This window comes from Rana temporaria, chromosome 2 (assembly GCF_905171775.1).
Source record: "Rana temporaria chromosome 2, aRanTem1.1, whole genome shotgun sequence".
In the NCBI taxonomy this organism is placed as follows: domain Eukaryota; kingdom Metazoa; phylum Chordata; class Amphibia; order Anura; family Ranidae; genus Rana; species Rana temporaria.
In genome coordinates this window covers 517,791,256-517,807,767 of record NC_053490.1, presented here as the reverse complement: position 1 = coordinate 517,807,767, position 16,512 = coordinate 517,791,256, and the positions used below count along the sequence as shown (strand labels likewise).

At 45.8% G+C, this 16,512-nt stretch overlaps 1 protein-coding gene across 3 annotated transcripts in view; it reads left to right on the top strand.

Moving 5' to 3' along the window:
* Positions 1–16,512, top strand: part of TMPRSS3 (transmembrane serine protease 3) — a 95,279-nt gene that overhangs the window by 16,806 nt on the left and 61,961 nt on the right. For all 3 annotated transcript variants that reach the window (XM_040339040.1, XM_040339041.1, XM_040339042.1), the window contains exons 3-5: positions 4,185–4,301; positions 7,015–7,131; positions 10,431–10,554. In XM_040339040.1, the coding sequence (XP_040194974.1) occupies positions 4,185–4,301; positions 7,015–7,131; positions 10,431–10,554 (358 nt within the window). The remainder of the gene's footprint in view (positions 1–4,184; positions 4,302–7,014; positions 7,132–10,430; positions 10,555–16,512) is intronic.

Sequence of the window (16,512 nt, the reverse complement as noted above, 5' to 3'; positions counted from 1 at the left end):
AGTTTTTTTGCATGAACGTGTGTATGCAAGTCAGGCTGGAGAGGAATCGCGTCAGGAAAAACTACGTTTTTTTCCTGCCGAGAAAACTGGTCGTTTGTCCCTCTCATTATGTCTCGTACACACGACCGTTTTTCTCAACAGGAAAAAAATAATAAATTCTCGACGGGATTCCTCTCAAGCCTGCCTTGCATACACACGTTCAGGCCAAATACCGCCCGTCCAAAGCGCGGTGACATACTATTTTACAGGGGCAGTTCCATAAAAACGGCGCCACCCTTTGGACTGCTTTTGCGGATCCTCTTGTTAGTAAAAGTTTGGTGAGAGACGATTCGCGCTTTTCAGCCTCGTGCTCTTCAGTCCGTTACATCGTGACGAATGTGCTATCTCCATTCCGAACACTAGTTTTACCAGAACGAGCGCTCCCGTCTCATACTTGATTCTGAGCATTCTTTTTTTTTCCCTGCAGTTTTCCTGTCGGGAAAACTGTGATGGAGCATTCACAGGGCCGGGATTCCCGGTCAAAAGCTCTCATGGCAGTTTTCCTGCTGGGAAAACCTGTCGTGTGTACGAGGCATTAACCACTTAAGGACCCCTTCACGCCGATATACGTCGACAGAAGGACACGGCTGGGCACAAGCACGTACCTGTACGTCCTCTTTAAGAGCCCAGCCGCGGGGTCGCGAGCGTGCCGCCGCTGTCGCGCTCGCGACCCAGTCCGAAGCTTCGTGACCGCGCCCGTGGGACCCGCGGACCCGATCGCCGCCGGTGTCTCGCGATCGGTCTCAGGAGCTAAGGAACGGGGAGAGGTGAGTGTAAACACACCTTCCCCGTTCTTCATTGTGGCCATGTCAGTGATCATCTGTTCCCTGATATAGGGAAAGACGATCACTGACGTCACACGTCCAGCCCCGCCCCGCCCCCCTACAGTTAGAAACACATATGAGGTCACACATAACCCCTTCAGCACCCCCTAGTGGTTAACTCCTAAACTGCAATTGTCATTTTCACAGTAAACAGTGCATTTTTATAGCACTTTTCGCTGTGAAAATGACAATGGTCCCAAAAATGTGTCAAAATTGTCCGATGTGTCCGCCATAATGTCGCAGTCACGAAAAAAATCGCTGATCACCGCCATTAGTAGTAAACATTTTTTTTAATAAAAATGCCATAAAACTATCCCCTATTTTGTAAATGTAGCGCCCCCTTGCTTTCAGCATGGGCATTACGCCTAAATTTAGTGGGAAAGGAGGGTTACTTTGCTCCCTTCCAGTGTTTGTTTAAATTTGGGACCTCTGTCATTCTGGAAATGTCCACTAGGTCAGTCTGCGGTCAGGGAGTGCAATGCCACCCCTGGCCGGCAGCTGGCGCCAAAGGGGTTCTAGCAGAGCAGATCTTCTCTCAGCAGCCAATTAGAGGATGTTTTCCCTCGCAGGGCATGCTGGGGGAGGGTATATCTGGGACAGAGGTCATGTGTTGAGGGTCCTTCTTCCCGCGGGGTCCCCGTTCCAGGTGCGGTACCCACCTTCAGGGTACGTGCATCCATGGACCCCGCCGGCGCGACCCACCTGGCCAAAGCTGAACTCTGCAGCGAACCTCATCCTGATGAGAGAGGGACCTCAGCGTTCCACTGGGTTCCAAGGCCTATTGAAAGAATCCCAGCCTGGGGTCGGGTGTCCGGACCACTGACAGGTATGCTTGCTGTCATCCGGAGACCATTTATAGAAAAGTCTACTGGGAGGATTCTCTTTCCTTATTCACTCAAGTCCTCTATTGAAATTGGCCCGTGGCAGGGGCCCTAGAGACAGGTCTGTGTGAGAGACCTGTTCCTCCCAGTATTATCCAAAGTGACGCTCCGGCTGCCAGGCCTATCACAGGGGTCTGTCCGGGGGCACTTCACCCACTCAGAGTAGAGTGGCGACGTGTAACCAAATTGGTTTAATGCAGAGCAGTGTATTGCTCAGTTCTATATCCAGGCCTGATACCGCATGGTTCTCTTCTTCTTCCTTCATCAACTTTGATCTCCCCAAATTGTGTTGATGTTGGCCGTGTTTGGCCTGGGCAATAAAGCATTGAAACTTTTATTGAATGTCTGGACCTCCACTCACTGTTGCTATTCTCACTGTTACACCCCTAGACACTGCCAGGGTAACTTAGTAGGCCGATTTCCAAATCAACCAGCGGCTCCATCGGGGGTAGCGCTACATAAACGCTAGAAGTTTTTTGCAAACCAATCTATAAACGCTCATTGCGATTATTTTTTTACCAAAAATAGGTAGAAGAATACGTATCGGCCTAAACTGAGGAAAAAAAAAATGTTATATCTATTTTTGGGGGGATATTTATTATAGCAAAAAGTAAAAAATATTGTTTTTTTTTTTAAATTGCCGCTCTATTTTTGTTTATAGCGCAAAAAAAAAAAAATGCAGAGGTGATCAAATACCACCAAAAGAAAGCTCTATTTGTGGGGGAAAAAAAGGATGCCAATTTTGTTTGGGAGCCACGTCGCACGACCGCGCAATTGTCAGTTAAATCGACGCAGTGCCGCATCGCAAAACCTGGCTGGGTCCTTTAGCTGCCTAAAGGTCCGGGTCTTAAATGGTTAATAGAATTCAGTGGAGCTACACCAAAAATGCAGCTTTCCCCGACTTGTTCATTCCCCGACTCATTCACTCTCCGACTTAGTTGGGGTAGGCGATACACTTTGGTGGAGGTGGGTCAGTCACGCCCCGTGACCTTTGACCTCTGGGATCCCGTCTTCTGACCTTTGACCTCTGGGGGAGGTCTCTGTTCCAATTCCTGAATCCTAGCCTTATTCTTCAAGGAAAAACCCTAACCAGCAAGTGTTTCCTTTTTTTTTTCTTTACTTTAACACCCTGGGCCGGATTCAGATAGGTTAGCGGATCTTTAGGAGCGTGCATTGCTCCAAATGACGTCGCTAGGACGTCATTGGTTTCGGCGTGAGCGTATTTTGCGTCCAGCTCTTTTCTGAATCGACTCACGCAAACAACGTAAAAATTCAAAACTCGGCGCGGGAACGACGGCCATACTTAACATAGGATACCCCTCACATAGCAGGGGTAACTATACACCGGAAAAAGCTGAACGCAAGCGACGTAAAAAAAAAAGCGACGGGCGGGCGTTCGTTTCTGAATCGGCGGAAATCCTCATTTGCATATTCGTCGCGTGTAAGAAACAAAACGCCACCTAGCGGCCGGCCTGGAATTGCAGCCTAAGATCCGACGCTGTAAGTCACTTACACCTCTCGGATCTTTGGGAGATCTATGCGTAACCTGATTCTATGAATCAGCCGCATAGATCCGACCGACGGAACTCAGAGATACGACGGCGTATCAGTAGATACGCCGTCGTATCTCTATCTGAATCCGGGCCCCTGTGGGGGTTATTTATGAAAGGCAAATCCACTTTGCACTACAAGTGCAAACTGCAAGTGCAAAGAGCACTTGAAATTGCACTTGGAAGTTTAGTCACTGTAAATAAATAAAATAAAAACCGCAGGGGTGATCAAATACCACCAAAAGAAAGCTCTATTTGTGGGGGGAAAAAAAGACGCCAATTTTGTTTGGGAGCCACGTCGCACGACCGCGCAATTGTCAGTTAAAGCGACGCAGTGCCAAATTGCAAAAAGGGGCAAGGTCCTTAACCTGCATAATGGTCCGGGTCTTAGGTGGTTAAAGTTCATGTGCGTGTAAAGGCAGGCGTCCCAATACTTTTGACAATATAGTGTATGTTTTTACTTTTTCGTACTTCTATATTTATGTTGTGTTGTAACTAAAAATGTAATGAAAATATTTTATAACAAGAAAAATGACTGCTGCAACCAACTGAACCCATGTTATGTAGTGTGGTATTCTTCTATCAAGTGGGTACATTGAATGAGTCGATAGCTGACAAATCCCTTAGTCTCATGCAATTGAATGAGAGAGCTTTGAAAAATGTCCTGGTTGTGAATTGACATATACTCAAAAGCAACAAAAGCACACTGAACCGCATCACACCTAAAAGCCTCTTAAAAGCATTAAGAGGCATCAAAACAAACTCATTGAAAATGCCGGTAAAACAGATGCCTTTTCTAAATGCATAGGTATGAATGGCCCGGTCCCCGGGCAAAGCCGCGCGACTCCATCTCCCGCATCTTCGTAATTTTTGCATTTATCTCTTTACAGAAAACAAGGAAAATGACGAATCGTCTAAGTGCCATCCTCTTATCCCTGTGAAATATCTCATTATCATCCTCTTCGCCGTCCTCGTTATTGCTCTGGCGATTGCTACGGGCCTGATTGGTGAGTGTTATCCATTATTTAGTGGTGTTTCCATTAAATTGTCAAGGATTAAATGTTTTACAATCCTCTTGAAAGGAAGAATAGAGACAGTTAGCGTCCTCTTTTTCATTAAGCAGAGCAGGCTGACCTTTCTCACCTTCGTCGTCTGACGGGCGCAATGAATGGCCGATGGCTTGATAGCTTGTTTATCTGTGTATTAATGGCTTAATTGGACAGTAGGCATTCATTACGGCGGATAACTTTGCTGCACTTTCTGTACTCGGTAAATAGTCAGCGTCAAGCGGTTGCCACGTCTGGTCCCTGTACAATTTAGCCGCGCATTAATCTTCTCCGGGTCCCTTTGCAAGCTGCAGAGTTCAGATCGGAGCAAGTGCAGTCAGCTTATTGGGCTTTATAAAAGTATCATAAACAACGCTTTAGTCTTCTCCAGAGGAAAAGGGGCACTTGGCTCCTCCAGAGCTCCGGATTGTCTAAAACTACTGCGGGAAAATCAGTTAGGCTTAAAGGAGATCAGGATTTTTATGATAGTTTGGCGTTAACTAAAAATTACACAATTATAAAGACTATGGGCCAGATCCACGTAGGGCGGCGTATTTTTAGGCAGGCGTAGCGTATCGTAGTTACGCTACGCCGCCGCTACTTTGAGAGGCAAGTGATGTATTCACAAAATCTCCCGGCGTAAGGGCGCAGAATTCAAATGATGAACAGGGGGGCGTGTTTTATGTAAAACAAGCTTGACCCCACGTAAATGACGATTTTTTCGTACGGCGCATGCTCAGTATCACGTCGGATTTTCAAATTAAATTACGCCTGCTCAATGCCTAGACGACGTGAACGTAATTTACGCAAAGCCCTATTCGCAAACGTTTTACGCAAGCGACGTACACAATGGAAAATTCTACGCTGGCCCGACGTCCATACTTAACATTGCGTACGCCTCATAGAGCAGGGGTAACGTTACGCCGAAAAAAGCCTTACGTAAACGACGTAAAAAAAAAGCGCCGGGCGGACGTACGTTTGTGGATTGCCGTATCTATCTAATTTACATACTCGACGCGGATCGGATCGAGCCCACATTCAGTCGTATCTTGTTTTGTGGATACAAAACAAAGATACAACGGGGCATCTTAGAAATTACGCAGCGTATCAATAGATACGCCGGCGTAATTTCTTTGTGGATCTGGGCCTATAGCTGGCCATAGCTGGGTAGAATTTTGAATGAAAATAATGTTCTCTGTAATGCACCCCACGTAGGAGCCGCTGGTGAATAAGGACGGCTGGTGCTCAATTTTTTTTTGGGGGGGGGGGAGGCGTCAAACGTAGCCACTGTGCCCATCGAACGCAGGCACTGTGCCCATCGAACGCAGCCACTGTGCCCATCGAACGTAGCCACTGTGCCCATCAAACGCAGCCACTGCGCCCATCAAACGCAGCCACTGCGCCCATCAAACGCAGCCACTGTGCCCATCAAACGCAGCCACTGCGCCCATCAAACGCAGCCACTTTGCCCATTAAACGAAAATTCTTTGGAAAATAATGTTCTAAGTGTAGTGCACCCCACATAGGAGTCGCTGGTAAATAAGGATCCCCCATCCTACACAGCCAGGCACTGGCAGCTGGTGCTCAACATTTTTTTTTGGGGGGGGGGGAATCTAAAGTGTTAATTTTAAAGGCTAATATGCAAGTTATTGTCCTAAAAAGTGTTTGGGGACCTGGGTCCTGTCCCAGGGGACATGTATCAATGCAAAAAAAAAAGTTTTAAAAACGGTCGTTTTTTCAGGAGCAGTGAATTTAATAATGCTAAAAGTGAAACAATAAAAGTGAAATATTCCTTTAAATTTCGTACATAGGGGGGGTGTCTAGTATGCCTGTGAAATAGCGCATGTTTGCCGTGCTTAGAACTGTCCCTGCACAAAGTGTCATTTCTGAAGAAAAAAAGTTTAAAAATCACTCGCGGCTAAATGAATTGTCGGCTCAGAGAAAATTCATTCATAAAAAAAAAAGCGTGGGGGTTCCCCCAAATTCAATTACCAGGCCCTTCAGGTCTGGTATGGATATTAAGGGGGAACCCCGCTGTCAATTAAAAAAAAATTACGTGGGGTTCCCCCCAAATATCCATTCCAGACCATTAGGTCTGGTGTGGATTTTAAGGGGAACTCTACCCCAAATTAAAAAAAAAATGGCGTGGAGTTCCCCCAAAAATCCACACCATTTTAAATTACTTTTTTTCTTCAGAAATGCCACTTTGTGCAGAGACAGTTCTAAGCACGGGAAACATTAGCTATTTCACAGGCATACTAGACACCCCCCCCCCCTAGGTCTGAAATTTAAAGGAATATGGCACCCGCGATCGTGAACCAGGGAACCTGGAGTGCCTGTTGCTGGCAGGATCTTCATGACACACCTGTTCTAGTGACAAATGTCTTTAGACATTTGAGAAATATTTACTCTTATTTACTCTTGTATCTCCAGAACAGGAAAATCCCATGAACAGAACATGGACTATTCCCTGTTCTATCCAAAAACAAAAAACAAGTTTTGGCTAGAAAACATGTTAGTAGGTTACACAGTCATTGTTGTAGTACAGGCAAGACATTTATTAGTGCATTTTAGGATATAAAGCTCCATTTGTACCCCATATACAAGCCAAAAATCTAAAAATGTTGGTGTGACAGGAGGAAATTTACACTATTTTTGTCTACCTCTCTTTCAGTTCACTTCACTTGCCCGGGAAAGATACACTGCCAATCTTCTTCGATGTGTATTCATAAATCTAAACGATGTGATGGAGTTTTCGACTGTCCAGATGGAGATGATGAACTTAGATGTGGTAAATGGAATTAGATTTAGAGATGTAAAGAACATGTAGCTTTGTAATTAGGGTCTCGGGATGAAGACCGATGCATGAGAAGAATATTTTCTCCTAAAAGCAGACTTCCCATCACAAATGGAAGGTCTGTTGCACTTACAAACCCTGACCCAAAAAATACAAAAAGATAAACAAACTGCTAGTTTTCAGATAACGTCATTGTGCCCTACCTCTGCCACAAGAGTACATTGCAACCTATTGCATTCTTGCGGGTTTTCAGACACCCCAGCTTTGGTCAAACTATATTCTTGTAAGCCTGTTGCATGGAAGGTCTATTTTAATCTAGTTATAATGACCTGTGTCATAACTAGTTGTAGCGCTACCCCCTCAGGAGCCGCTGGTTTGTTTTGAGATCGGCATATTTAAGTTACCTCTCAGGCCCCGTACACACGACCAAACATGTATGCTGAAACTGGTCCGCGGACCAGTTTCAGCATACATGTTCGGTCGTGTGTAGGCGCGAGTGGGCCGAATTCCAGCAAACATTTGCCCGCCGGGCCTTTTCCCAGCAGACAAATATTCCAGGACGTGTTTTAAAACCGTCCGCTGGAATCCTGCCCGCTCGGACATGTACGGTCGTCAGTACAGACCTACCGTACATGTCCGAGCGCCCGCCGTTCCTCGCATGCGTCTAATTACTTTGACGCATGCATGGAAGCCTTTAAATGGCAGGCCCGCCCACGTCGCCGCGGACACGCCCTGCGTATTGTTTACGCGCGGACTTCTGTACGATGGTTAGTACAGCCATCGTACAGAAGCCCTCTGGCAGACATGTACGGTGAAAACGGTCCGACGGACCGGTTTCATCGTACATGTTTGCCCGTGTGTACCGGGCCTCAGTGTTGTCTAGGGGTGTAGTTGATGAGTAGAGTAGTGAGCGAATGTCCAGTCAGTAAAAGAAGGTTTTTAAATGCTTTATTCCCAGGCCCAACAGGACAGTTCAGGAATGACCAGCCCAGAATTTAGCAAATTGTGAATGGGAGCAAAATAACTCTCCCATTCCCCACTAACTTTAGCGTAGTGCCCATACTGAAAGTAAGGGGGCGCTACATAGTTATAATGCAAAACACATTATTATACTGATCTAGTAGACCAGGAGGTATCATAGCTAGAGACTAGGTAGGTGGGAGCAGGGGCGGACTGACAACTGATGGGGCCCTCGGGCAATAGGAGATTATGGGACCCCCGGGCTATAGGAGATTATGGGGCCACACAGTACTGTATACACACACACACATACAGTATACATATGTAGCGCTACCCCCGCAGGAGCCGCTGGTTGTTTTTTTGGGATCGGCATGCTAGGTTACCTCTTAGGCCCCGTACACACGACCGAGTTTCTCGGCAGAATTCAGCCAGAAACTCAATCGGAGCTGGATTCTGCCGAGAAACTCGGTCGTGTGTACACTTTTCAGCGAGGAAGCCGACGAGGAACTCGTCGGGCCAAATAGAGAACATGTTCTCTATTTCCTCGTTGTTCAATGAGGAAAGTTGGCGGCTTCAACACTGAACTCGACAAGGAACTCGATGTGTTTGGCATGTCAAGTTCCTCGGACGTGTGTACGGGGCCTCACCGTTGTCTAGGGGTGAAGTTGATGAGTAGATTTAGTGAGCGAATGTCCAGACAATAAATAAAGGTTTTCTGAATGCTTTATTCTCAGCCCAACACGACCAACATCAACATGAGGTATAGAGGAAAGGTTGATAAAGCAATAGAGAACTTTGCGGTATCAGGCCTGGATATGAAGCGAGCAATCCTGCTCTCAGTAGTAATAAACACAGTTCGTCGCCACTCTAGCCAGAGTGGGTGAAGTGCCCCTGGACAAACTCCTGCCACGAGTCTGGCAGCCGAAGTGTCACTTTAGGTTGTTGGGAGGAACAGGCCTCTGCCACAGACCTGGCTCTAGGGACCTCTGCCACAGGCCTAGTACTTGAATGAGCTAAATGGATTGAGCGAATCCTCCCAGTAGATTAAGTCAGGGTCACCGGTTGACAGTTGAAGTGTACCTGTCAGTGTCCCGGTCACCAGATCCCCGATGGTTCGTTCAAGCCCTATTGGACAACCTGCCTCCGGGTTCTCCTCAAGCCGACCCCCCCACCGAACGGCATACAGCCTGGGATCTCCTTAGTAGATGGGGGAACCCAGTAAGTCACTGGGGCCCCTTAGTAGCATCAGTTGCTCCAGGCCAGGAGGGCCCAAAGTCTGGAACTCCGTGTAGCGCGCGACCCCAGGCCAGGTAGGCCATAGTGGATGTGCGCACACCCTAAAGAGGTGGGTGCCGCATCTGGAACCAGGAATCCGCGAAGAACCAACAAAAATGGCGTCTGCCACAGATATACTTTCCCCCAGCCTGCCCCGCGAGGGAAAACCCCTCTAATTGGCTGCTGGGGAAAAGCGGCTCTGCCAGAACCTCTCTAGCGCCAACTGTCGCCCAGGGGTGGAATCAGCACCCCTGGAGTGCAGACTGACCTACAGGACAGTTCAGGAATGACAGCAGCCCAAATTCTAGCAAATTCTGAATGGGAGCAAAATAACTCTCCCATTCCCCACTAACTTTAGCGTAGTGCCCATACTGAAAGTAAGGGGGCGCTACACATACACAGTATAAACACACATACGCACAATATACACACACAGTATACATACAGTAGAAACGGAATACACATACAGACACACAGTATACATACACACAGTATACATACACACACTGAAAAGGTACTGGAGAGTACTGGAGAGGCGGGGCAGCTATAAACTTGGCATTTTTAGACCAAAAGGATGTCGGTTTAGGGACAGATGTAAAAAAACACAGATTTTTACATACTGTCCCTGGTTTTACTAAGGCCGGCAACCCTGATGGCATTGGGCCCTCGGGCTGTGCACGAGTGCCCAAATGGTCAGTCCGCCCCTGGGAGGCAGTTCTGTAGAGCTAGATCCCAAGTGCTATACAGCACTATACTGTATCTTAGGGATCCATGTCTAAAAGTGCAATGACTTTGGTGGGGCAGCTGTTAAGCCAAAAGGTCATACGACAGTGTTTTGAGGCTATATATACACTATATTGCCTGCCCTAATATGCACATGAACTTTAATGGCATCCCAGTCTCAGTCCGTAGGGTTCAACATTGAGGTGGCGCCCCCTTTGCAGCTATAACAGCTTGAGGCACCAAACATGGCTGGAATTCTGAACCATTAATGCAGTTTTCATGCTTATATCACAACAGCTAGCTTAATTTTTACCCCAAATTGTGTTTTACTTTAGTGAGACTAAGTGGACGGAGGGGAGTGCTGCAAGCCTACGTTGCCGGGTCCTGGAAAACAGTCTGCTCCGACAGCTGGAATGCATTGTATGTGAATCTGACATGTAAGCAATTAGGGTTTTCCAGGTAATTAGGAATTGTTTAGTAAAGAATTGTTTTATGCTGCGCTGCATGTTTTTTTTCAATGGTGGGGGGAAAGGTGTAGAAGCGGGGTGGTGACATCACCCTGTCCACTTTGTCCAATCAGAGAATGCTTTGCATTCATTGAGAAAATGCAAAGAATTATCTAAGTGATGCCCGTGCCCAGCGGCCGACCTCCTGTAATCACAATGCAGTAGGGTAACCGCTCGGTGCAGGACTCGGAAGCTAGTGTAAATTACCAGAGCAGCTGTGTCTAATACAGTGATTTCCAGCTTCTAGAGCAGTGGTTCTCAACCTGGGGTCAGGACCCCCTCAGGGGTCAAATGACTATTTGCCAGGGGTCACGGAATCCTGGGCTGTTCCTGAAGCCTGCACCGCTCTCCCAGCCTTTTTGCGGCTGCCCAACAGGCCTGTCTCTGGAGCTTGTGGCCACCCAGCTGGGCTGTTCCTGGAGCCCACAGGCCACCCACTCGGCCTCTTTGCAGCCGCCCATTCAGTTCACGGCATGGCTGTGGGGCAGAGACTAGAGATCAGCTGACTGGTGAGGATTGTGAGGTGGGAGGGGCTGGAGGAGACCCTATCTCCTGATTTCAGCATAGGTGTCACTGCTATGAGACATCACAAAGTCATACATACTGGGTAACACTACCTGTTACTATAGTTGCCATTAAGTCCCCACTACAGTTCTCAGATCAGCAGATGACCTTGATTAAGAGCACCCAAGTTGGCTGATCATAACTCCTCCCACTACTCTTCCCATTCTCCCACCAAGGAGTAAGAGAAGGAATGAAATTTAGAGAATACATGGAAGGGAGAGGAAAAGAGGGGGAGGAAGAAAGAAAAAGGTAAAGATTGAATAAGAAAAAACAAGAAAAATGCCTAGAGAGAGGGATGGGGGGTAGAAGAAATTAGGATAGCGAGAGATAAAATGGAAAGGAGAACAAAAAGTGGTACATCTTAAAATGTACCATATGAGGTTTAAATGCTGTATGAGTGGAGGGGACTCGGGGAGCGCAACATTTCCATGGGTTAGGGGCGCAAATTACTTGTCTTGCCTTGGGTGCTGCCAACCCACGCTATGAAAATAATTTTACTGTTGGGGGTCCCCACAACTTGGGAAATTTTATCAAGGGGTCACGGCACTAGAAGGTTGAGAACCACTGTTCTAGAGCAACCTTTCTCAATCTTTATACGCCAGAGGAACCTGTGAAATCATTTTAAGGTTTCAGGGGGTTCATTGAGGTCATTGGGAAAATGCCTATTACATTGGTGGCCAGTGGGAAGAATGCCATCCCTACAAACAGCTAAAAAGGTCATACCGCTGGTTCTGCCAAATGACGTTGGCCCTGGAACTACTGTATGCAGACACTATCAGATGAGAAGTCAATTAGTCACAACTAAAGGAACCCCTAGACACCTTTGGAGGAACCCTAGGGTTACACGGAACCCTGGTTGAGAATTGCTGTTTTGAAGGTATATGCATAGTGACATTGGCCCATTATGGACCAATGTCACTATGTAAAAATATCCATACCTGGAATTTTTCTTTAAAGGGAATACCCACCTTAACCCCATTTTTCCAATCACCTTCCTTTATGTTCTAAATTGACTCTAGTTGAAAATGTTACCATTTGTGATGGTTCTCCATATGTTAAGTTGAGAATGCCGTCATTGGTGACATGCCACTGGCTCTACCATATGATGTTGGCCCTGGAACTATGCAGGCAACATCAGATGTGAGGTCAATTAGTCACAACTCAAGGAACCCCTAGACACCTTTGGAAGAACCCAAGGGTTACCCAGAACCCTGGTTGAGAATATGGAGGCATATGCATAGGCATATGCATAGTGACATTGGTCCAATCTGGACCAATGTCACTATGTATGAATATCCATACCTTGAATTTTTCTTCTTTTTTTTTTTAATCAGGTATTTTTTATTGCAAGGTTTTTCAAATTTTTACAACAAAAAGAGGAAAAAACAAAACCACAGTGCCCTGTGGGCAATACAAACAACAAAAAACAGAACAAAAAACAAAGGGCATGACATTGTATCTTACAAAGTAGTACAAAGTAGTACCCTACCCAACATCGACTCCTTATAATACATAAACCAGAACGTCGACTCAAACATTATTATTATTATTATTATTATTATTATTATACAGGATTTATATAGCGCCAACAGTTTGCGCAGCGCTTTAAACATCGAGCCCATCCCTACATTAGAGTACTAGATATTGTCATATTATTGGAAACAAAACTTCATAATGAGAAGAATGGAGTAACCTTGGCCCAACATAAACATGTGAGCTCACTGATGAAACAAATGTCAATTTTGCATAGAACAACCATGGTTCCTATAACTTTTGAATTTTTTTAAGGACAATCCCTATGTTTTTAAATAATTTCTTCCCTCCTCAAAAGAGAATTTACAGCATATCTCCATTGAGACCAATTAGGAAGGGTGGGAGAAAGACATTTTCGTAATAATACTTTGCGTGCTAACAGGGCCGCCATCAGGGGGGTACAGGCAGTACACCTGTAAGGGTGTAAGGGGCCCGGAGGTCCCCAGGGCCCTGGATGGCAAACCCCCCCTTTTTTTTATACATTTTTTATATATATATTTTTTTATTATTTTTTTTGTTTTTATTAAAGGGATCAGAGGTCCCCAGGGCTCAGAATGGAAACCCCCCCTTTTTTTTATTTTTTATATAATTTGTATTTATTTTTGTAATATTTAATATTTTTTTTAATTTCTTTTTATAAAAGGGCCCAGAGGTGCCCAGGGCCCCGGATGGCAACCCCCCCCCACTTTTTTTTATAAAAATTTGTTTTTTTCTTTTTTAGATATTTTTTTTTTTTGTATATGTTTTTTTATTTTTTGTTTTTATTAAAGGGCCCGGACTTCCCCAGGGCCCCAGATGGCTACCCACTTTAAAAAAAAAAAAAATTATATATTTTTTATATATGTTTTGTTTTCTTTTTTATTAAAGGGCCCGGCGGTCCCCAGGGCCCCGGATGGCTACCCCCCTTTTTTTTATATTTTTTTTGTAAGGGGCCCAGAGGTCCCCAGGGCAACCCCCCCCCCCTGCTTCTCAATTTGAGGAGGCAGCACCCCCTCCCAGTTCTCTGCTCCCATGCCTGAAGCTGTGTAAGGGGCCCCATAATTCCTGATGGAGGCCCTGCGTGCTAAATATAAAGCCCTAGTTCACAACAGGCCAAAATCAGCTGGAAGATTTTCCTCTGGGATAAGATCCAGTATGGCCAACTTAGGATCTGTTGGGACCTGGGTATAACAAATACTGTTAAGTGTCGGAAAAAGAGTGGACCAATAGTGATGAAGTTTAGGGCAACGCCATCACATATGAATAAGGGAGCCCGTATGTGTAGCTCAGCAATTCGGAGAGTCAGATCCACCCTAGGAATACAAATGCTAAAGCATATTGTGAAGCCTTTGCACTAGAAACAATTGAGTCAGATGTTGTAATGGGGATAAAGATACCAATGGTATAGTTTCTAATGCCTGTATCCACTAATCATCCTCCAAAGAGCCTAAAGCCGCGTACACATGATCAGTCCATCCGACGAGAGCGGTCTGATGGACCGTTGTCATCGGTTAACCGATAAAGCTGACTGATGGTCCGTCGCGCTTACACACCATCGGTTGAAAAAACGATTGTGTTAGAAGGTGGTGACGTAAAACACAACGATGTGCTGAAAAAAACGAAGTTCAATGCTTCCAAGCATGCGTCGACTTGATTCTGAGCATGCGTGGATTTTTAATTGGTTAAATTTAAAGCAAGTTTTTTTTTTTTTAACCGATGGATAAATAACCTATGGGGCCCACACACGATCGGTTTTGACCGATGAAAACGGTCCATCAGACCATTGTCCTCTGTTTAACCTATCGTGTGTACGAGGCTTTAATCCTCCCCTCCCCCCCAATAGCGACTACAAGATAAAGATACCTGGGCACTAGCAGCAATTTGTAATGCAGAGTATAAAGAGTGGCAAAAATATTTATTTGATCCCCTGCAGATTTTGTACGTTTGCCCACTTACAAAGTAATGAAGGGTCTATATTTTTTTTATCATAGGTGTATGTTAAATGATAGAGACCAAGGGCCAGATTCTCAAAGAATCGGCGTTGGCGTAGTGTAAGCCATTTACACCACGCCACCGCAACTTACTGGAGCAAGTGCCGTATTCTCCAAGCACTTGCTCCGTAATTTGCGGCAGCGTAGTGTAAATGGCCCGGCGTATGGCCGCGTAATTCAAAGGGGGCGGCTTGTATTCAAATTAAGCGCGCCCCCGCGCCGATCGAACTGCGCATGCGCCGGGCGGAAAAAGAGCCCAGTGCGCATGCTCCAGCTCACGACGGAAAACGTCAATGACGCCGAAGTGAGCGTCATTGACGTAAAGTCGTATTCGCGGACGACTTAGTAAAACGACGTAACCGACGGAAAAAGACGACGCTGACCCGACGCCATACTTAACATGGCATACTGCAGACTGGCGTAAGGTTACCCCTCATATAGCAGGGGTAACCTTACGCTTACGGAAACTACGTAAACAACGACTACGCGGCGCAAATTTGTTCAGGAATCGGCGTATCAGGCTCATTTGAATAGTCAAATGAGAACTGAATGTAAACGCCACCTAGCGGCCAGCGTCGAATTACATCTAAGATCCGACGGTGTAAGTGACTTACACCTGTCGGATCTTGGCCGTATCTATGCGAAAATGATTCTAGGAATCACTCGCATAGATACCCGGGGCCAAAAACAGAGATACGACGGTGTTTCCTGAGATACACCGTCGTAACTCTTTTGAGAATCTGGCCCAGAATATCAACTAAAAATCCAGAAAAAAAACACAATACCAATGTTATAAATTAAGTTGCAGTTCAGTGAGTAAAATAAGTATTTGATCCCCTACCAGCCAAAAATAATTTTGGATCCCACAGACTGGCTACAGTATGTGTTCACGTGGTACAAAGAATAGTGCTGTCTATTTAAGAAGGTTCTCCTAATGACAGCTCATTATGTGTATAAAAGACACCTGTCCACAGAATCTCTTTTTCCATTCAAACCCACCAACATGGGTAAGACCAAAGAGCTGTCAAAGGATGTCAGGGATAAGACTGTAGACCTTCACAAGGCTGGAATGGGCTACAAGACCATCGGCAAGAAGCTTGGGGAGAAGGAGACAACTGTTGGGGAGATTATTTGCAAGTGGAAGAAATACAAAATAACCATCAATCGCCTTCGGTCTGGAGTTCCATGCAAGATTTAGCCTCATGGGGTGAGGATGATCATGAGAAAAGTGAGGGATCAGCCCAGAACTACATGGGAGGAGCTTGTGAATGATCTCAAGGCAGTTGGGACCACAGTCACCAAACACACCATTGGTGATACAATACTCCGCCATGGATTGAAAACCCGCAAGGTCCCCCTCCTCAAGAAGGCACATGTACAGGCCTGTCTAAAGTCTGCCAATGAACATCTAAATGATTCAGAGAAGGATCGGGAGAAAGTGCTGTGGTCAGAAGAGACCAAATTTGAGCTCTTTGGCATTAACTCAACTCGCCGTGTTTGGAGGAAGGAAAATGCTGACTATGACCACCATCCCTACAGTCAAGCGCGGAGGTGCAAACATTATGCTTTGTGGCTGTTTCTCTGGTAATGGACCAGGCCGACTTTGCCACATTAAGGGGCCATGTATTGTAAAATCTTGGATGACAACCTTCTTCCCTCAGACAGAACACTGAAGATGGTTTGTAGATGGGTTTTTCCAGCATGACAATGATTCAAAACATACTGCCAAGGCAAGAAAGGAGTGGCTCAAGAAGAAACACATTAAGGTCATGGAGTGGCCTAGTCAGTTTCCAGACCTTAATCCTATAGAAAATTTATGGAGAGAGCTGAAACTTTGAGTTGCC